At 46.6% G+C, this 21,366-nt stretch overlaps 2 protein-coding genes across 17 annotated transcripts in view; one reads left to right on the top strand and one right to left on the bottom strand.

The window, feature by feature from the left end:
• Positions 1-419: 419 nt before the first annotated feature.
• tex11 (testis expressed 11) lies at positions 420-9,377 on the top strand. The gene is made up of 29 exons (XM_040172860.2): positions 420-585; positions 1,453-1,565; positions 1,873-1,957; positions 2,105-2,184; positions 2,288-2,368; positions 2,453-2,572; positions 2,798-2,878; positions 2,981-3,066; positions 3,148-3,205; positions 3,307-3,402; positions 3,511-3,592; positions 3,969-4,047; positions 4,199-4,350; positions 4,469-4,554; positions 4,732-4,869; positions 5,022-5,124; positions 5,220-5,344; positions 5,693-5,778; positions 6,330-6,383; positions 6,475-6,515; positions 6,599-6,676; positions 6,778-6,848; positions 7,061-7,174; positions 7,401-7,473; positions 7,576-7,725; positions 7,828-7,936; positions 8,073-8,193; positions 8,795-8,962; positions 9,050-9,377. Exons 1-29 carry the CDS (start codon positions 552-554, stop codon positions 9,116-9,118), a joined length of 2,733 nt encoding a protein of 910 aa, XP_040028794.1. The 5' UTR covers positions 420-551; the 3' UTR covers positions 9,119-9,377.
• A 39-nt stretch (positions 9,378-9,416) lies between these two features.
• The window catches only part of dlg3 (discs, large homolog 3 (Drosophila)), a 61,328-nt gene continuing 49,378 nt past the window's right edge, over positions 9,417-21,366 (bottom strand). For 11 of the 16 annotated variants that reach the window (XM_040172863.2, XM_078100591.1, XM_078100597.1 and 8 more), the window contains 11 exons: positions 18,402-18,516; positions 16,622-16,798; positions 16,445-16,520; positions 15,813-15,912; positions 14,432-14,473; positions 14,206-14,256; positions 14,010-14,111; positions 13,734-13,906; positions 13,426-13,538; positions 13,252-13,343; positions 9,417-12,530 (listed from right to left, as the gene is read on the bottom strand). In XM_040172863.2, coding sequence (XP_040028797.2) covers positions 12,424-12,530; positions 13,252-13,343; positions 13,426-13,538; positions 13,734-13,906; positions 14,010-14,111; positions 14,206-14,256; positions 14,432-14,473; positions 15,813-15,912; positions 16,445-16,520; positions 16,622-16,798; positions 18,402-18,516 — 1,148 coding nt within the window. In that variant the 3' untranslated portion in view covers positions 9,417-12,423. Of the gene's footprint in view, positions 12,531-13,251; positions 13,344-13,425; positions 13,539-13,733; positions 13,907-14,009; positions 14,112-14,205; positions 14,257-14,431; positions 14,474-15,107; positions 15,154-15,812; positions 15,913-16,444; positions 16,521-16,621; positions 16,799-18,401; positions 18,517-19,413; positions 19,656-21,118; positions 21,295-21,366 lie in introns of those variants that run through there. The other 5 variants (XM_040172870.2, XM_078100592.1, XM_078100595.1 and 2 more) reach the window with 3 other exon arrangements.

The following is a 21,366-nucleotide window of genomic DNA, read 5'->3' on the forward strand; positions in this document are numbered from 1 at the left end:
AGAAAGTGATTTCCACGTGTTGATGTATTGGAAACACACATTGAACATTTGACTGAGGCAAAATGGATTAGAGAGAACATAAAAGCCCTCGAAAGGTGTTGTTAATGTCACACTGAGAGTACATTGAGCTGGGGAGAAAAGGGACCCTGTGAGACACACTTTCCATCCTCCCCATGGAATATAAATAAATAAACCAGACATGATGAGAAAGCTGAGAATGTATCTGGTCATACATTACTGCGACCATTAGTAACCATTATGGAAGTTAAATAGCCATTAACTAATGCCAGCTAAGCTACAAGTAAAATAACCATTGAAAATTAATAAATATTCCATTAAACAAGGCAACAGAGTACTAGCTACATATTCAAGAGTATGAATAGTATGGATAGGATATGAAGGCACACGTTTTTCAGAGTTCACGTACCTTTATTTTGTTAACCTCACCATCGGGCTCTTCCTCCTCCTGGACCTCCTTCGCGGTATTACAGCTGTCAATCAAACAAACGGCGCCAAAGTCAGCCTCCGAGGTCCTTTACGGTGGCGAAACCATGAACATGGAGCAGTTTGTTTCGACGGTGACATGTGAGTCGCTATCCCGTTCAGTTGGTCGAAGTAGATAGTTTCTTTGCGACGAGACTTCCAGCCCATAAACGCGGTGGGTCAGTAACTGTTGTCTAGGTAACCGAAACTGCTGCGCTGTTAGCTAGGCTAACTAGCTAGCTTGTTTATCACCGTCAGTTTGGTTTGTTACGCCCTTCACAACATGATCAAAATTAATGTAATACATCAATATGCATAGTATATGTAGGGTTGCCACCTTTAGTACAGAAAAATAAGCTACGGCCGACCGGGGGGTTGGGTGGGATTTGCATGGGATGCTCCGTATTTCTTCAAAACGGGACATTCCGTATTTTAATGGACGGATGGCAAACCTAAGTATATGGTACATTAACGTGGCAAACCAACAGTATGTATTTAAAACTATTAACTTAAACTTTAACTTAGAGAAGTTTGTTAAATATTCAAAAAGAATACTTCATTAATCCAATTGTGAGTCCAATTACTCAGTAAATATTAGTCTTTAGGAGACAAGATGGGCGATTAATGAGAGTTTTAAGAACTTACTTAAGTTATGATACCACACATTAAGTTAACGCTACTGGTTAAGGTTTCTGAACTTGGGATGCATTCGTGATTTTAGACAGAATTACTTTAATAAATAATTGAACAATCAACGGTCCACATTAACCAATTACCTTTTCACTTGGTCAACATGAAGCTACAACATAATGTGACAATTATTTTTCAAATTGCAAAAATACACCTGTTGTTAGTAAAATTAGCCATTCCAGCACTAACTTGTTTTGGGAAAACATTTGACCTATTTTTCTATCTTTTTTGAGTTTGTGTCCAGTCAACATGTTTTGATTTTCTTTTGTTCCCAAACAGGTTTCATAGATAACCTTCTGCACAAACAGTCAACAGATTACGATGAGGTGATAGAGAAATTGTTCTCTGAGGTCTCTGGCCTGAAGGGGTTCCCCAAAATACCAGATCCGCAGGTAGAGGCACAAGTTTGTAAGAGAGGCATAATTTGTATTAATAAAGTAAAATGAGCAAACAGTCAAATCTAAAATGTTCCTCTTGCAATGCAGAACTGTCCTTTTGTAGTACTATCTAGTGCAAAAAATGTTAATTTAATGTAACTTAAGCCATTTGTCTGATCTTACTTTAACTGACCTCGGTGACTAAAATGTAAAGTTTAGTCAAAGTTCATTTATTTTTTTAAATACAGCATCATGTCACCTATTATAACTTGGCAGAATATGTGAGTGGTTTGCATATTTGTTTTTCTTATTCGGATTACAGCTTGAGGAATGTGCCATACAGCTGTGGAACTGGGTAGTTACCAAGAATGTGGGCAGCACTATAAGTACAACTCAGAAAGCAAAAGGTACACGTGTAGTTGCATTATTTATCAACATGCTAATTTTACTGATGACACTATTAACCTGAAACGTCGGCAAAAAAGTGAGGATTACAGGCACGGTTAGATGGGTTGTGTCCCCTCGCAATGAAATCGTTTTCGCCCTCCTCGCAGTGCGTCATGCCGCATGCACTCTGCTGCTCTGCTCTGAGCCTGAGAATCCAACAGAGGGCGTCATTCGTAAGCAGATCCTGGTAAGCAATACCGCGGGCCGCCTCTCTGAGTGCTCGATATTTCAGGGGGACACAATCTGTTTGTCTGTGTGTGTGTGTGTGTGTGTGTGTGTGATCTTTACAGATGGCCAGCAAAACGGGGAGAACCTGGCTGGACTGCAAGAATCCCCAGATGGCAGATAACTTCTTAAGATTTGCTGTCAAGGTGAAAGGCAAAAGTTAACACTCAAATTTAGAGCACACAGAAACATGGACTCCACACAAACGATGCAACGTTAATTATCCCTAGAGCCTGGAAACTCTCTACGGCCAACTCACGTCCAGAGGCGGCGCAGCATCCGACAACGCTTCGTCTAAAGACGACGTGGAGAAGGATCTGCTCCGCGTTCTCTCCTGCCAGGCAGAGTCGGTGAGCTGCGGCGCACGTGATGTTCAACACCTTCGACGTGAATATTTGTTCTTGTGATATTTGGCAGCTGAGGAAGCGCTATTCTGACAGACTTGCAGTGTGAAGTATGAGACAGCTAAATACAAACGGAGAAACAATGAGAGGGGAAAATCTCATTCTGTGCTAATGAGGAATGTGGCATTGTGGCCTGATGTTTAATAGCACATTCAGGTCTCTTCTTTGCAGGCCTTAAGTCAAGGGAGTAACCAGGAGGCTGTGGTCTGCATGCAGCGCTGTAAGGACATGCTGCTGCGAGTACCAAAAGATGTAAAACCTCTCTCTCTCTCTTATCACCATAACAACACTTTTACTGTTCATATCGCTTTTTAAAGTGGGGATGTTAACTCTGAATATATTTACCCAATGCAGACTGCGTACCTTTCCCTTATGTGCTATAACTTTGGAATAGAGACTTACGATCTGAAAAAGTTTGAGGAAAGTGCATTTTGGCTGAGGTAAATATAATGTTTAATTCATCTAGATATGTGCTGGCAACCAATCCAGTGTGGAAGTAATTTGTTCTTCTTCTTTCTTAGGCAAAGCTGTGAAATTGGGAAAATGAATGTGAAATACGCCCCTGGATTGGAAGTTCAGGTATTTCTGTGCGATACGAAGTTCAGTACAGGCAACATGTGCATATCAATGTAGTTTTATTTAATTTTTTGTAATCGGTCTTCAACTTCCCCTCAAACTAGGCCAAGGTGTTGAGGCTCCTTGCCATTGTGTATTTAGAGTGGGACTGTCAGAGGTTTCAGGAGAAGGCTCTTAATGCTGTCAGCTTAGCCAACAAGGTCGGATTTGAGAAATGATTTTCAAATTGCATTTCACGTATGCATTTTTAAACATGCACTTAAACAAAACAGATGCTCTGTTTCTAATTGGACTTTGCAATTTGACAGGAATGTGTGAGCGCCTCTGGGCTGTACTTAAAGATCAGGATACTGCTGAGATGTGGCGCCTCTGACGATCATATCAGAGCAGGTTAGTTATTACCCAACAGTCATTGAATTATTTATACAGAGCCTCATTAACCAAGCAGTGGGAGCGGGGCATCCGCAGCTGAGAGGTTCGAGAAGTCCATTCAAATAGGAAATGTTGCCAGTTGGATTCTCTGAGGCTGCAGGAAAGAAAAGTGGATTCTAAAAACTCCACAATGATGTAACCACAAGACCGGTCTGGTGGTCCATAACACAGATCTGTGCTTGGACCCATCCATGTGTTCTTGTGTCTCATTGGGCGTCCTGCACGCTGCCACATGCACAATTAAAAGCACGTTCTCTGTTCACATACACACATATATAAATATATTATATATGTATGTGAACAGAGAACGTCCTGAAAACGAATATGTTTTCAGGTCTTAATGAGATGCTGGAGTCAAAGGTTTCTCTTGAACTGTGTCTGAGCACCGTGAGACTACTGATGTCTGAAGACAGGTACAAACATTTATAAGTTACTAGTACAGTCATGTGTCTCTTCGTCAAATAACACACGCACAGCCTACACAAAGAATGTGTATGCAAACATACACATTCTTTTAAGGAACGCCTGCTATTCAACTGGGAATGTCTGCTTTGATTTTTCTAGAGAAACGTTGGGATTTGAGTATTTGAAACGTGTTTGTCAGCACTTTGAGGCGTTCCCTGAGCTGGGAACTGCTCTTGTCTTGCACATCGAGCTGCTGCTGCAGAAAGGCAAGGAGCTGTTGGGCAAACAGAAGATAGAGGACGTCATCACCGGTACTTCATTAAAAAAGAAGGATTCAAAAGGTGGTTAACATGGTTAATTTTTTAATAATGCAGAGAATACAATAGATGTGCCTCTGTGTTTGTGTTTCCATTTTTTACACCCACACAGGCCACTATACAGGAAAGCAGCTGTCTCCACAGGCACTCACGGGTCTACACGTCCTACTGTGGGATAAAGCGTCCAAACACTTTGAGGTATGCCAAACATAGCCATGTTATTGCATAATTCACAAGCTATTTTCATAGGGTGCATAGCCATGTATATTTATCAGCATGGTGGCTCAGTGGTCACTTAGCGCGGGTTCATTGCAAAGGTCGAATGTCCACACGGGGATAAACAAAAGGATGACAATGCAGCGTCTTTCTTCAAAGGCCAGAAACCACTCTGAGGCTCTTCAGTGGTACAACTACTCCCTGAGTTTCTACAAGGCAGGTCAAATGGAGCCCAACTTAGCCAAACTACAGAGGAACAGAGCTTCCTGTTTCCTGCAGCTGAAGCAACTGGACAAGGTAAACCAAAGTCAGCGGAGTAAACATGTTGAACGGTGGGGGGGGGGGTGGTGTCAGAACCCACCAGCTCGTTTGTCACCAGGCAAACACTCCTCTTGCATATTCACAGTTCATGTGGGTTTGCATGTATTTGAAGAACTTGTGCTTTATAGGCTAAGGAAGCGATTAAGGAAGCAGAGAGAAGTGATCCTGACAGCATTTTCACTCAGTTCAGTGTTTACAAGATTGCAGTGCTGGAGAACAATGTGGAGAAAGGTAAGGAGCGCTTTGGGTGGTAGTGTTGCTCTTTCATTACAGCCACATTTTGGGCCTTTTCTCTCTGTGGTGATGAGCTTGTTGATTTGTACCAGCTGCAGAGGCCGTGCGTGCGATAGGACTTCTGTCCAGGAGTCCTGCCGCTCGGGAGGACGGACTGCTGGTGTCAGAGAACGCTGCTTCCCAGCTTCTCAGTCTGGCTGCTCAGATTGCTCTGGAGGTAGGACACGTCCGGGGACTCGTTGCTCATTTAAAGCATGAAACCAAAGGTTGGGCCACGTTGCATCTTTCCAGGAAAAGCTCCTCATCGCTGGGTAAAGACAATGAGCTGTCAGAGACGGAACATGGCTGTCTGTCACCTCAGCAGGCCTATTTCACTTCATTTATGAATACAAAAAGTTGCCTCGCTTGAGCTACAATCAGGAAACACAACTGAACAGCAAGCAGCCATTAGCAATTAGTGAGGTGTAAAGAATGAATCCTATTTTAAGGATATCGCCTGATTGTGAGGAATATGACTGGTGGGTGGTGGAATAAATGAGGAGGTTGTTTGTTCCCCTTGTGACAGAATGAACAGCATGAAACTGCCATGAAGGCGCTGGAGAGCTTGTGTGAAATCTCCGAGGATGGAACTCAGGTTCTGACTGCTCTCAGGTCTGTGGTGACCGGCGACGTACACACGACAAGTTGAATAGTCAAATCGAGTATTTGTCCGCATGATAAAAACGGTAATCTGTTCGGAGAAAATTGCTCTCAACTGAAGGCGAGACAGAATTAGGAAGCCAGAAGCTCACACACGGGTCCCAGTGCTTCAGAAAGCATTACAGGCATTTATATGAATGGACATTTCACATGTATTTCACCTTGGAGGCTTTACGTTGTTGTTTTTTCCGCTGACACATGTTGTCTTTTGTCTCCCATCCTGCGCATTGCCAGAAGAAATATATGTATATTTTCCTGACTTTGAAGTATTCAGCGCTCACGTGTGACCAAAACGCGATGGTAGTTTCACACATAAAGCGACGACATTCAGGCTCATGTGGCTTCTGAGAGGCTGTAGTGAGTCTGTGGGTTTCCCCATACACCTCCATGATCCACTGACCTATATTCCTTTGCTTCTCCACTGAAAGTGTGTCTCTGTATAATGCAGTTAGTAGGTGAAAGAAAGGAGGTCAACACCAGTTTCTCCATTCATCTCCTCGCAGGTGTTTGGTTCGACTCTTGCTCTCCACAATAGAGGGATCCAGCGATGAGATGAGGTGAGGGGGGGGGTATTATAGTGTTATTGGTGCTGCTTCCATCACGTCCATCACAGGTTTACACCCACGGCTTTACATTACCCCCGCGTAGGAATGGCACTGCGGATGTGCTGCTGCCGTACCTGAGAATGGGTGAGTGCAGGTGCAGCAGCGGCTTGAATTGCATTTTTGAAGAAGAAATACCTCAACTGCTGTGTTCCCCGTTTTGTGTGCAGCTCTGCAGAAGGTTTCACGCCAGTGTCACATGACTGTTGAGCAACGCACAGAGGAAGCAAACTGGTTCAGGAAGATTGGTACTCATCTTTCCCCACTGGCATGCTATCGCTCGACAATCTTGCAGCGCCTTCATTTTTCTCTGCGTGTGTCCGCGTGTGTGTGTGTGTCCTTTTTACAGCGTGGAACTCGGCTCTGCAGTGCAAGAGCCGTCCGGACAGGATGAGGGATTTATTTATGCTCTCTTACCAGGCAAGTGTCCTTATTAGCTTAATCAATATCTCCATTACGAGGGTTGAGGATCGATAACACCTGAACAGGGTATTTAACGTTGCCGTGGTAAGATTTCCCGGTATGAGATAAAGAATCCAAGTGGACTACAGTGACCCCGCTGTCCTCTGACCTTCTGACTGTAGAACCCCTGTAAGAGCCAATGGGTTTCTCTTTTTTATCTCCCGATGAAGCTCTCGCTGCTGTGCCCCCCCGACCGCACGCTGCTCATGAGCCAGAAGACGTGTCTGCTGCTGGCCGCCGCCGCCTTGTTGCACCTCTGCAGGAAGTCTCCTCCCTCCGACCAGGTGTGCCACCCACTCCGTGCTGCACACGTCCCACATTTAGAACGCTCTCCATCCACACGGATGGAAATTTACCAAGTCCAGTGGAGAAGAGCGGTGACTAACCACATTATTGATGCCGGCGTGGGCGTTTAATTTGAACCCCTGCGCCTTTTAAAGAGGAGGCGAACGCTAGGTGGCGATGATGAACCCAGAATGCATGAGATGTGTGTTTTTGTTCGGTCCGCAGGCTGAGCAGCTCACTCAGGCTCTGGAGTACATTCAGATCTGTGGGGAGGTCTGGAGAACCCTGAAAGCAACAGGTAGCTTAAGCAGCTCCCCGTCCCCCCCAGTGACAGCCGTGTTTAAGACATCTATTACAAAGTGGGGGGCTACAGAGGTGTGTTCTCCCCACGTATATGCAGGAAGCTCCCCGATGGACCGCACGGACACGCTGCTGCTGCTCTACGAATTTGAGGCTCGAGCCAAGCTGAACGACCCGAAGGCCGAGGCGGTGCTGGAGTCCGTCCTGGAGCTGGAGAATGTTGAGACCAAAGTGCTGGAGACGATTGCGGGTAAAAGCGAAGACGAGCGGCGTCCCCTCTGACCTCTGCTGACACGTGACAAGAAACAGACACGTTTCAGTATGTTTGTTTCTTCTTCTTTCCTACACGTAGCCTTAGCCATGGAGCGTCCGGCCCACTTCCCTTTGCTTTGTAAGAAGGCCTTGAGGGTGGCGCTCTCTTTGCACAAAAAGCAGCCACAGCCGGACCCGGCAAGCTGCAGGCAAGCGCTTCACCACGCAACGTGGAAAACCAACCCTCGACATTTTCACAAAGTGACATCCGTTGGCACAAAAGCCTTATTGGGATGAACGTTTTTTGTTGTTGAAAGTTTGCTTGTTTATGTGACTCCTTCTTAGTAAGTGCGTTCACAGCCTGATCCAGCTGTCCCTCCCGAGCGGCGTGTCAGAGATGGAGGCCCGTGTGCTGGAGGAGGTGTGGGACTACTACGAGGAGGCGCTGTCCATCAGAACAACCGCAGTGAGTCAGCACCAATCACACGTGGCCGTCCCTCAGCACCCACCCCGGTTAGCTCCAACACCACCGCTCCCTGCTGTATAATTAACCCCCTCTCTTCCAGTCCACGCGCTGCCTGCTGTTTGAGAAGACGCTTTTTTTTCCTCTTTTTTTCCTCAATGGGCTTTCAGCCGCACTTCAATTAGCAGATGCTTCCATTCACCAGCCCCTTCCTGCCAATTTGAATGTTAATGTGCTGCACAAGACATCATACTGCCGGTGAGCTGCAGCTCTGAAAGAGGCATCAAATTATTGAGACACTGCTTCAGAGGCAGTGCATATTTCCCCTTTCATATGGAGTTATTACTCAAAAGCTGTGGAATTATTTGGATCAAAGTGAAAGCCCGAGATTAAAGTGGTGTGAAATCAATGAATGAAACTTTGGAAATGATAGACCTTCAGTCTGTTTAAGACTTCACAGCATCAGTAAATGGTTGACATACAGAACAGGATTGGAATAAAGTTACTCAGTTTTTAGAATAATAGAAGAAGAAAAAAATGACTTCCTTCAGCACATTTGGGGAGTCTGCCAGGTTCTTGAACGGCTTCCCGCTCTCCTCTGCAGCCGGAAAACTTCCCAGAGACGGAGACCCTGTGGCTGCTGACTCGGGCTTGGAACACGGGGGTTCTGCTGTACAGCCTGGCTCAGTACCACGAGGCCGAGAGGTGGTGTGGCCTCGCCATGTCCTTCATCCGCCACCTGACATCGCTGCAGGAGAGTTACCAGACGCAGGTACGGGACCCCGTGGAGAAACTCGTCTTATGCCGAATTGGGCATTTAAAGAGACCTTTTGTGAGCGGTTTGTACGTGTCCCCACAGATGTCCGGTCTCTACAGTGAAATCCTGGACAGGTTGGACAGAGCCAAGAGGAACCTCTTGGAGGAATAATCAAACTGGGACGAGTTGCCGGTTTCAGTCCACTGTTAACGGCTTGTTCTCACTTAAACTGTTTCAGTTCCAACAGTTTCTTGCTGTTAAATGTTATTATAGTGGTAAATTGTTCAGATATTTAACTTTGAGAATGAGATGCTCTGAATCCGTTTAATTGTGGGATGTTCTGTGAGACAACTAGTCAAGAAGCATGTTATAATGTTCTATTTAGGTTCGGCCCATAAAGACTAAAGATTAAATTATTTTAAAACGCCAACGAGTTGTTTTAAGCGCAATGACGAGCAGATCAAAATCATAACTGAGTCACATATTTTATTTTCAAACAAATAAACTCTGGTCAAGTCCCAAAATAAAACCCAAACAAAAGTAGCAGGACTGTGTTCCCTCATGACGGGGACAAGGAAGACCATGAGGCCGAGTGTCCCGATAGGCTGAACCACCTGCTGTGACAGGAAGGAAACGACTGTACAATCAAAGGGTTCATGTTTGCAAGCACTTACTGCACAGATGTGCTATAATAGAAACATCACCCAAAAGTACAAACAAGAACCCTGACCCCCCCCCCGAAAAAAAAATAAAAAGCATATATGTAATTTCTCTCATCAGAACAAAGACCCTCACCAATTATACACACACACAGAGGCATTCAGGTTCCATCTCGTCATATACCACAACCTCAATGGAAAGAGTAAAATGAAATCAAGTTCTTTGGGCTTTGATATGGCTGACTGAGGTATGAGTACCACACACATCGTTAACAGTCAGCTGTATTCCAACTAAACACCAGAGGACCAATTCTAAACGTCTACTGATGTATTGATCAATGCTCCTGGATCCCGTGATAGCGTAGGTTTCTGCCTGCATCTGTTAAATTATTTATTTTACAATATATATATATATATATTTTTTGTAATCTATACACCCAGACACGTTCCACAAGAAATCACATGTAGACAGGCCCTACTTGGGGGAATTTGAATTCCCAACTGACTAGTTAAAAGTTTTCCAATAGGCATTTGAAGAGAATTACCAACAATACAGCACATTTGTATGGAAATTATATCTCAAGAGTAGCTCAAACTTTACTTACCTGACATTTGTGGTCTATAAAACATGTTTGTCCCAGTTGGATTCACACATGCATGAAGCACAGGTGAGGGCGATCTGCTGGGGCCGTATTTACATTGTACAGCTACCACACCCTTTGAAACAGTCTGCAAGCAGTTTATTAATGGCTCTGTTCCCTTCGGTTATTCCCTGAACTCTGGTTTTGACACAGGTAATGACAGCTGGTTTAGCAGTGGTGCCTGGCAGGTGGGCACACCTGTTCACAAAACGCCTGCAGGTACAGGTGCTCTGTGGGCGGGCGAGAGCAGGGGACCCCGGAGGTCTGGGTTACCACTTCCTGTTGGCTCTGGCTCTCCAAGGGGAAGAAGAAGAAAGAAGAAAAAAGGGAAGGGGGGGGGGAGGTGGAGGGAGCACAGTATTCCTTCTTCAGACGTGCTCGCTCACATGCACACATTATAACATACAGCGCAGAGATCCGCGTGGGAGGGCGGAGCAGCGAGTTTCGATCCCTCGGGCTTGGTTGAACCGCCCAGCAGAGAACGCCTTTTACTACTACTGCTGATACTCGTTCCGCTCCGTCATTCTGTCAATCCGCATCCACCCCGGACGCACCGAGAGCTCAACACAGTGGTTCATCAACAACGGGTGCGTTAAGAATTCATACGTGTATAGATGCACAAAGCATGTAGGTTTTTTCTTTTTAATCAAACCCAACTTTAGTGATATTTTTGGTGGGGGGGGGGGGGGGGGGGTGGCAGGGGGAACAATCCAAAAACAGGTTCAATTTACTCTTTAATTGTTAGGACATCCAATACAATTATTGTCTTGTTCTACCCGTTTTAAGGCCGCCGTCATGGCGGCAGATAGGACAGTACCATGTGACCATTCAACCAGAAGAGAGACTCCTCTAGGAAGGCAGAGAGTGTAATCGGGTGGTCTGCTGCTCAACATGAGTTCGGAGGCTCTGGCTGTCCAAATTCTAATCCAATGGCCAATTAAAAATCATTAAATAGGAAGGAAAGCACTGGGGAGAAAAAAAAAAGGCGCCCACAGGTGGGATTTTATTTAATCTATTGCAGAGGTGAGACTTTGTTTCAACTATTGCACTTGAGTCGGGCCTCCTGGCAGTTGGAGGACACAGAAGTAAAAGTAAGAAAAGATGAGAAGTTTTCCTCTCTTTTCGGCGTGGACCGCGAGCAGCCTCCCTCACACACAACAGGTAGCCACGAAACAGAATTTGTATTTGATGTAAGGCAGTTTGGTGTTTTGCAGAGAGCCCAGTTACACATCTCTACCTCCATCCTTTACACAGAGCAGCTAAAAACCACAAGCAAATAATCCCACAAAGAAAGAAGAAAAAAAAAAAGAAAGAAAGAAAATCTCACAGCCCTCCAAATTGACAATTCTAGTGAAGTGTAAAATGTGTAGTTTTTAATATGTAGTAAAATCTCAGTGGGATTTTATAATTTATCTTGTGATTTCATAATATAAATGCAGAGATTCACAACGCGGTTCTTCCTCTTGACCTGCCTCCCGAGATGTCTTTATCAGCTGCAGCACAGACAACTGGCAGACGACCAAACAGCAAGCTGGTTCGTGATAAATAGATCGCCAGTTTGTAGGCCCCACTAATTTCCTCAGTCTTTATAAACAAGAGAGACGACCTCCTCCAACAATACCATCAGCAGGGCTCGATTTTATCCAGTCTCTTTAGAAAAAGAAAAGACAAACCTTAATTGGTCTTCACTTCTCATCTGGCACGTCTTTTTTAAATGTGATTTTGATGAACATTTACAAAGTGTTCCAACTTGGTCCGATTTGTCTCCGTTTCCCTGCTACTTCTTTTTTTTTTTTTGAAGCCCAACTCCTCTTTCCAGATTCCTGTAACATTCTGATCTTCAGGCAGTCCCAGTTCACAAAAGGATTTCTTCCCTTTCGTTTTCGTTTGACAAATTCCTTTGGAATGGCATTTCCAGTCTTGAATGGATTTGTTGAGAAACTCATGCAGGGGGGTGTGCACAGTCACAGTAATGGTGATAAGACTTCTTTTTCATTTAGAGAGTAACATAATGATGACACTAAAACTTGATATGAAACATATCTGCAAAAAGGAAGTGAGGAGGAGGCAGGGGAGGGGGCAAGGGGACGAGGGAGGGGGGGTATTTGGGCTTAGGTGGGGTCTCTGGGAGGCAGGAGGGGAGCTCTGCGCCGATGCAGAGGGGACGGCAGGGAGCTCAAAGCTTCTCTGAGGACGGGATCCAGATGTAGGGGCCGGACTGCTCCTCGATGATTAGCTTGATTTTGTTGTAGATCTCCTCTAGTGAGTCACCCTGTACAATAGCTGGAGACACAAACACAGCAGAGTCAACAGGTGGACTCGTTGACGTGGCAACAGGTTGTTCCCCGGCAACGATTCGGTGAGCCGAGTCACCGTTTCATTCAAATGGAAGGATTTGTGTTATAAATAGGGGCCGTTTCTATTGAGGTTCTCGGTGAAATCCTAATTTTGGAGGAAGTGATTCATCGGTGCTTTTTTTGAAAATCAATTTCCCTTGATGAATATTACTTGTCTGTGGCGGTGTGGCGCCGGATATGTCACGAGCTAGAGATCACTTTCTTACTGCAGTTTTCTGAAAGGCTAAATTAATATTCATTTTAAAAGAATATTTTGCTAAATTAACCTGTGAATTTTGGGTAATTTCATCAATTTTTACTCTTAAAAAGCTGAAAACAATTATAAATAAATAAAACGATCACGTCTTCAGAAGCCACAGCTGGAAAATAATTCTACAAATGTATATAAGCGTAAAACCATTCACTCCCGGGCCCGTTAGTGACCACTACAACAGTGACGTAAATGCTTGATACACAAATCAGATTCTTAAACAGGTTTTAATTGTTGAGACTATCTGACAGCAACGTTTCTCTTATCTAATATTTTCTCCAATTGTCTTTCATTAAGCAAGTAATCAAAGGATATTAGTGACATTAAATATTACGAATGTTCATCAGCTACTGATATTCATTAGTGACCCAAAAAGCAGAAGCGCAGCGAGACCAACCTGTGAAATACTCTCCAAAGTCCTGCTCCAGCTTCACCGCCTTGTCAAAGACTTTATTGGCCTGCTCGTACGTCTGCCTCTTATTCATTTCCCTGAAAACGACAACGAGCTGCATCAGTCACGCGCTTACGTTTCTCGACTGGACTGCAGCGCGGGAGAGAAGCTGGGACTCACATTAGGGCTTCAATGGATTTTGGTTTAATAAAGATGGCGATCGGATAAAGTTGTGCTTGCTGCAGTCGTTTAATGGCGTTCCCCGACACGTCCAGAATGCAGTGCTTCCCCTGCTGGAAGGCGCAGACACATCTTTGTTACACTTTCAGATTGCGGGACACAGGTGAGCCACATGTTCACTTTGGTTCACGTGTTCCTTCAAAAGTGCAGACTAATAACCCGGTGGACCATTAATTACAAACATCTGCGTTCAGAAGTCGCCAGGAAGCGGCACACGCCTCCCGATTCCTGGTCGACCCGGTGCTTACCCGCTCCGCCACAGTTCTGACCGACAAGATGCTCGTCCCATAGAGGTTCTCGTTGAACTGGCCCGCCTCGATGAACTTGTTATCCTGAATGTCCTTCTCCATCTGCTCTCGCGAGCCCACGAAGTGGTAGTCCTGGCCGTCCATCTCGTTCTCTCGCCTCGGACGAGTCGTATCTGCAACGAAACAAAAAGGGGGGGGGGGGGTGGGGGGTGTTTAGCCGTCGCTGCCGTTGCGTTGAGTCGGACCGCCTGTGCGCGCTCGCGCCTGTGAACTCACGAGGTACGCAGGAGCCGAACTTGTGGGGAAACTCGGAGATGAGGTCATCGTTTACTCGGTCCTTCATTGGGCCCAGTATGATCACAGGCCGCGTGTAGTGGACTGCAACGGAGACGAGGACGGGGTGAGGACGCATTTAAGAACGCACAATGTACCGTTTGCACTTTGCCTGTTGTGTAGAAGCCAAATGACTCACTTTCCTGTCGAATGACGGGCTCATAGGAAAGAATTGTGTCCTCTTGACCCTCTGCAATAACAAAACACAATCACCTCATTTAAAGAAATACAAAAAGGAGGCGAGAGGGACCATAAAACACCGAGGGGAATATTCATTTAGAGATGTTATGTCACAGGTAAACGTAATCTAGCATGTTGTTCATTCATCTATGTGGGCAGTGTAAAACAAACCAAAGGTGACTCACTCGAACTGCTTTCACTGTCACTTGTGTTGGATGTCAGGCATTCTGCAGGAGCACAAGAGCGAGTCACAGAACATTTAAAAACCTGCCTCAACAGCCTCCGGAAAAAAAAGACCCCGGTTCCTCAACATTTGCACCATTACAAAGAACAGGATAAAGGAGAAGTACTGTGTGGGGCGGCAGCCATGCTTCTCGCAATATCAGGGAAGTGGTTTAAGGGGCAAGCAATAGGAAATTAAGTGCTTCCTTGACAATATCCCAAATGCCCCCAAATCCCTGGCCAAGGTTTCCTATTGCTCGATCTCATAACAGGGAAAACAAAAAGGAAAAACAGACGTCCACAGGAGGGAGGCAGGAGCTGACTGACTCAGGGGAACTGGAGGCACAGCAACACTCGGCTCTGTGCGACAGATGTACTGCAGCTCTCTGTGACCTCATCTGCCAATACATTTATCCAAAAGACCCCATGAGACAGTCAGGGCGAGTGTACGGCTCACCGCCTCCCTCGGGAATGCAGATCTTACATGTGCTGTGAATCTGTACATATACGTGTGTGTGTGTGTCACTCTAAACTAAATGTGTGTGTGGTTCAGCATTCCCTGCTGCGTCCGCAGTGACGAAGCATTTCCTTTCTGAGCTCGGGGGACAGTTGCTTGACACAGTACAACCACACACTTACTCAAACTCTTTGATCCATAAAAGTCATCGCTTAACCCTGGGAAGTCCTAGGTGTCCCGACAGGTGAGAGCAGAAACCAAGAGAAGAGAGCAGACAGGAAGAAGAAGAGGTTAGTGAGAGTTTGGGGGGAGGGGAAGGGGGGAGGCAGAGGAGCGCTGTGCAGTGCTCGCCGGTCCCACTGACACATGGCGCTGTGCGCATTACGCCTGAGCCCCACGTTGATCATAGGGGGCCACGGCCCTTTTCAATTACACAAGACCCAATCCCATTAAAATGGGATTTTGACCTGTTAAGTGTCAAAGCTGCGGTCCGGTTAAGGAGATTCTTGTTGTGGGTCAGTGACTGACTGCAGAATTGATCAGGACTCGTACAGGGAGGAGCACTGCGGCTTTAGAAGGCCCGTGTGTTAATGCGGCCAGGCCCCCCCACAACACACACACGCACACACACACACGCACACACACACACCCCCAGAGAGAAACCCCACACATCCAGCCCGAGGCCGACTGTGCAGGTGGGGCGTCTCTCGGGGGGTGTGAGAGGGGATGAGAGTGGTGCCGTCGCACACAGCGTCCCTGGAGGTGAGCGGAAAGATGAAAGTTGAGAGACAGAACTGAAGCATGAGGTGGAGATAGGACAAAGAAAAAGAACCTCCCGCCCCCCGACCCCCCCCAGACCCCTCCCCGATCAAACAGCTGGTACTCACGTTCAGAATCTCCCAACTCCTGCACAATATTCTCCTTGCTCTTGTAAAACGGGAACTTGCGTGAGAGGTTGAAGCTTTTTTTGCGCTTAACCTTGACTGTCTGCTTGTCGATGTGTGGGTGAGAGGGGGGGGTCGAGGGGGGGAGGGTGAAAACAAAAACAGAATGGGTTTCAATGAGGGTACTCAACATCCACGCAAAAAACAAATGAAATGTAAAAAAAAACAAAAAACAAAACAGCACATCCAATGATGAAAATGGGAAGCAGGTAATGGGTGAAAATGAGTGACGTAAACGTGAAGCGTTTCACATCAAACCCGACCGGCCGTCAACATTACAGCTGAATTATTCCTCCGCAAATTACTTCCCACGGTCCGGCCATTTCCTAAGAGCACGCGTCTTAATACCAGCGAGGGCCTGCGGGGGGGCCGCGCGTCTCCATGGAGCTCCCGTGTAATCTATACAGTAACACGAGCGCTTCTTGTGCCCTGCTTCAGCGCTGGTCTCGAGTAAGGGAGGGGGGAGGGAGGGGGGGGGTGGGGGGGGGGCAGGCCATCTCCCTGGGAGCCAGCAGCAGCTCTGAGGGTCGCCTCGCCGGCACCAGGGCGGGGAGCAGCTGGCCCGCTTCACTTACTCTATTGGACTCAATCATGCCCGTCCTGGCGTGGAACTTGACTGTTTTTAACCTGGCCCGCTCTTTCTTCTCCACCCTGAGATGAGAAAGGAAGAAGAGGGGGGGGCAAGGTTAGAATCGGGCATGAAGGGCAGGCGTTGCATCGGCGCTGTCTGCCGTCAGCAGGGGGAAGTGTACCTTTTCTTGCTCGGGATGACCCCAATCTGCTCGCTCTCTCCGTGCGGCGTGACCAGACGCGCCTGCCACCACTCGTCGTCAGAAGCGTTTATGACATGGAGGATATCGCCGTAGGAGAAGCTCAGGCCTTGGCTTGGCAGGCAGCTGTCCCTCGTTCGATCATAGTCAAACAAAGCTCTGCAAAAAAAAAAAAAAGCTGCCGGGGTTACGGCTTTTCATCTTGAACTTGCATGAAGAGATTCCAGATTCGCTGAGATCCAATTACTACATACGCGGCACACAAGGGCAGGATTTACATTTATTGCATTACTTTATTAGTTTTGACAATATAAAAAAAAAACACACACAAAGTGTGTCATTCATGGATTTCCACGTCAAATACTTTTCACCCACAAACATTCGGCGCTTATTGTCTCTCCGAGTGCGTCACCGTCTCGTCAGACTGGTAAACCCAGTCATTTCTTTAAAAAGGTATTTCCGTTTCCCTGACCCACAAGCCGACAGCACATGTAGGATATATTCATGATGCAATCCTGTGGAAGCTTGTATGCTGCTCTGCTCGATGGGTGAACCGATGCCAGACCTGTGGCCAAAGCTGTAGTTGGAAGATAAATTGCTAGTAACTAATTATGTAAATGCACTCACTGCCTTCTATTAAAGTGTTCTAATGGTAAGTGACAACTCTGCTGTCAATCCCAGCATCATGTTGGTGACATTTTTATGTGGACAGACGAGCAGGTAAAACGGGCAATGTGGACATATCACATGAGAAGTTGATGAAGTAATTACTGTGACAATCCCGATATTTTTACCTCAGATCGCTAACCGTAACCTTCTATAGCCCGGTTACTTCCAAAAGGGTTTCAGAGAGTGAGCACATGTCACACTGTTGGCTTTTCGTTGCTGTTTTTTTTGGAGAACACCTTTAACGCCTCCACATTCCTGAGACTCTGCTCGCGTTAGGGAGGACATGGCGGCTCCTACAGCAGTCGGCGAGCTGGACAGCTTTTCCAACATAACTGTGGGCTTAGTCACGCGCACAGGAGCAGGCTAGGCTCTACATGCCCCGTGGGAGCCCGTCCATGAGGGAGGCGTGAGTCAGATGGTTAACACTTCTCTCTCTGTAGCGGGGGTCCAATGAGATAACACCTACTTTTGATACATCGGAGTACGGTGCGTTGCTGTTGAACTTGGCCTAAATCAATCTGGTAATGTCGCCATTAGGCTTAGGTTAAGTGAAGCGCATTCGTGCTGCGGCAGAAATGCAGCAAAGGACTCAGGCCGCGGCGTGTTACATCACACCGTCCTTTCCCCTTGACCCCCGTAAAGCCCTTTGGACTCGCCGCTTCTATGCGAGAGGAGCAATGTCTCCGGTTTTAAATCCTAAACGAGCCTCCGTCCAGATTGGCAACCGGCCCAAAGTGTCATAACACAGGCCCCTCCGACAAGCTCCGATGTCAGTCTGCGTTACGCAAAGTAGAGTCAATGTCAAATGAGGCATCAGAACAACAACAGGGGCGGCGCGTCCATCAACAGCAGTGATGAGTTGCAGCCACCATACTGTAGATCATACGTTACCCTACAAAAAGCGCAGTGGGAAGATTCATGTGTTTGAACTCTGACAGTGGGGCCTCTTTTTAAAAGGTTTTTAACATGTGTTGTAAGGGTTCCCCCTCGGCAGGTAGACATTAGAGGTTTTTGGACTCCAGATCTTACAATATCACGTTGTGAGTGCAAGCAGCGTCCCCCCCCCGTGTGTGTGTGCGCGCCGCAGCTTTACCTGACATAGAGGGAGCGTTTCTCACTGGTGCGCAGGGAGCCTGATCCTGAGCTCATGCTGCTGTTCATCATCTGCTCCCTCAGGTCGTGGATCTTGGACTCAAAGCGACTGTACTCTGCGTTGGGGGGGGGGGGGAACAGACAAAAACACACCGTGTCAAAAAGGAAGTTTGCCTGGCCACTTGGGGAGGTGGTACTGATCATCGTCTATTAAAAAAGCCCCCCCAAAGAGGACGACGCTCCCTCGTTCCACCGGGAAACCGCTTGAGACCTCGGTTGGCGGCGCGGAGGAGAGAGGAGAGGTTTGGCGGATCCTACCGCTGATTAATGACCCCGGGAGCAGAGGGTTTATCACAGATCTGCCTTACACATTCAGTAATGCCTCATGTCAGGCAATTAATTACATAGATTAATTAAGTTCTACATGGGCTCTTTAGTGTGGTTAAAAAGAGAGAGAGAAAGGCCTCCAACAATTTCCAAAAGCATGCCCATTTGTCATTAGGTGTGTGGATCCAGTTGCAGCTCTGGAGCACAGGGATGATATACGAGTCCACCTGGACCTCCTCATTAAGAAGGCTCTCGTTAGCCCGCTGTGCCCGGGCTGCTGGAACGAGGCAGGTTACCGGAGCACACGGTCAGACAAACAGAGCGGCAGATGCAGCTAGAAAAACAAGTTCCCTCGTGTGATCACACAAAGGAGGCGTGAGGGGCCACACGGAGGCAGCAGTGACAGCAGCCACCATGGTTACACGTTTAAATAATAAAACACTATTTACACTGCTGATAACAGGAAACCAATCGCAAGAAGGACTGAGTGTTTCGCCGTTTCAGGTTTTAAAGCTGTGGCAGGGAAGATAGTGCATGAAAAAAAACTGCAATCACGTTTTCTGAAAACACAACACATGACTTGATCCCAATTAGCCCATAAAAAGGAAACAGGTGCTACAGAATATTGTTCACATTCATTCCACACGTCTGTTTTTACTGCCCTGACCCGAGGAGCCGTCTCCTACCTTATGGCTTAATCATCCTTAGCTGCCAGTACTTCCTGTAACGTGAACAACCCGAGATCAAAGTCCTGATTATGATCCTGCATAAAGCCTTGAAAAACAAAAACGCCCATGCCTGCAATGCTTTTTTAGCAGAAGACACGCCAAGTCCCTGGAAAGCTGTGAGCAGGTGCAACAACAGACTCATGGCCGCCGAGCTCCAACCACCTGGCGAAAGAAGTCAAAGCAAACCCGTAAGTGGGCCCGGCGCCAGCTCTCCACCCTGGTCTCCGCTCAAAGGGTTAACGACACAACAGGGTGACGCTGCGAAGTGAGGTAACCAGACACCGCGCGACTGCCCGTAACCACGAGCAACGCTTCAAGCACCCCTCAGCACAGCGACGGCACAGGCGGCCATTAAGACAAGTCCACTTGCTGGTTTTGTTTCCTCGGGACGATATAAAGAGTAGCTGAGGTGTCTTTCCTAAAGCCCGGCCGGAAGCGCCGGCTGGGAGCTGCACCGGTGATGTGGGGCAGGTGGAGGAGCGGAGCGCTTTCCTTGTTCTCGTTCTTCCATTTCCAAATGAATCGTCACACACATTCAAGAGGAGCGCTGAACTACAACCCACTGTGATCGTTCGGGAGTTAGGGTGGGAATCTTCAGCTACACCATCAATTGCTGCCGCGCCTTGTCGTCAACGACAACATCCACATACATACGTTTTCGTCACACACCTGGGCAACAGAGTAGGGCGACACACCAATCAGGCTCGGATTGGTGTGCTGTATTTACATTCTTTATAAGGAAGAACTTTCGAGTTGCAGTCGTTTCAGAATGACATGCAACAGTAGTGGAAGCGAACACCTCTTACACAGAAATGGAAGGACACTCCCAGTACAGGAATCCCTGTGCTACTGAAGAATGAACATCACAACAGAGCCACAGGAGATCAGAAGATTATACTGAAACCGGGTAACAGGAGGACAAAAATGCTCCAATGACACAAATCTTAGTCACAACTGTAACAGCAGCATTTATTCATGGGATCGCCCACCAGTAGGGAGGCAAACTAAAGCAGTTTGCATAACCAAGTGTGGCTTAGAGGAATAAACCTTTGTATCTCCATGCATTCATCTTATTGGTGTCTTGTAAAATATTTTTTGGACTCAAAAATGATATTGAACACCCTCAAATGGTAAATTTGTCAATTTAACACGCCATTTACTTGCACCATGTTCTCTTATCGGTCTTGCTGTCCATTGTTTTACTGTCTGATGTTATGCACCAAATGCCAAGGCAAATTCCTTGTACGTCGAACATATTTTGGTAATAAATGTTCCTGATTCCTGAGAATCATACAAGTCAGAAAATAATAAAATGACTAGTGAGAAGAAAAGAGTAGTGCAATTACTCCAACTTGCTGCTCCCACTGTGCCTGCTGATATTAAACAGCTGAACTAAAGGGAGACAATAAAAACGTAATCCTGCTCAACTTGTATGGAATAGAACAAGTAATGGATGGACATGCAGAACACTCAATTTTTCTATCCACAATCAGGGCGGTGAACTGAGTTACATTTAGAAACGATCTGATGGCTACAGATTGTTACGAGAACAGAATATCTGTTAGGAATCAGCCGTATAGGAGATTTATTCATACAAATCTCGGCTAATCTGAGTCTTTATGGATCACCCCGACATCAATTATTCATTCACATCACTACTCACGATTAAACCGCTGAAATACAGGGGATCAGAAGTCCTCAATTGTTAACGGTACAACTTTGTCCCTGAAAGCGCTTAAATACACAAGAGCTAGCCTTTATTTTTAGGAGTGACCCACAGGAAAAAAAAAAAAGACAGCTAATAGAAACTGGGACTACTCGATCACCCACTGCCACTGCGTGTCCTCATTAGGCGTCCAGCCTTTTCATTTTGGGGGGCGGTGGCTTCTTATTTGATCCGGTTATGCAACA

This window comes from Gasterosteus aculeatus, chromosome 4 (assembly GCF_964276395.1).
Source record: "Gasterosteus aculeatus chromosome 4, fGasAcu3.hap1.1, whole genome shotgun sequence".
Lineage (NCBI taxonomy): Eukaryota > Metazoa > Chordata > Actinopteri > Perciformes > Gasterosteidae > Gasterosteus > Gasterosteus aculeatus.

Excerpts from the sequence above, each read along its gene's own strand:
- tex11 (XM_040172860.2), top strand. The coding sequence starts at position 552 with ATGAACATGGAGCAGTTTGTTTCGACGGTGACAT. Across the intron at positions 2,185-2,287 it reads TCATTCGTAAGCAGATCCTG|ATGGCCAGCAAAACGGGGAG; the intron begins GTAAGCAATACC and ends TGATCTTTACAG. Across the intron at positions 7,937-8,072 it reads CCGGACCCGGCAAGCTGCAG|TAAGTGCGTTCACAGCCTGA; the intron begins GCAAGCGCTTCA and ends ACTCCTTCTTAG.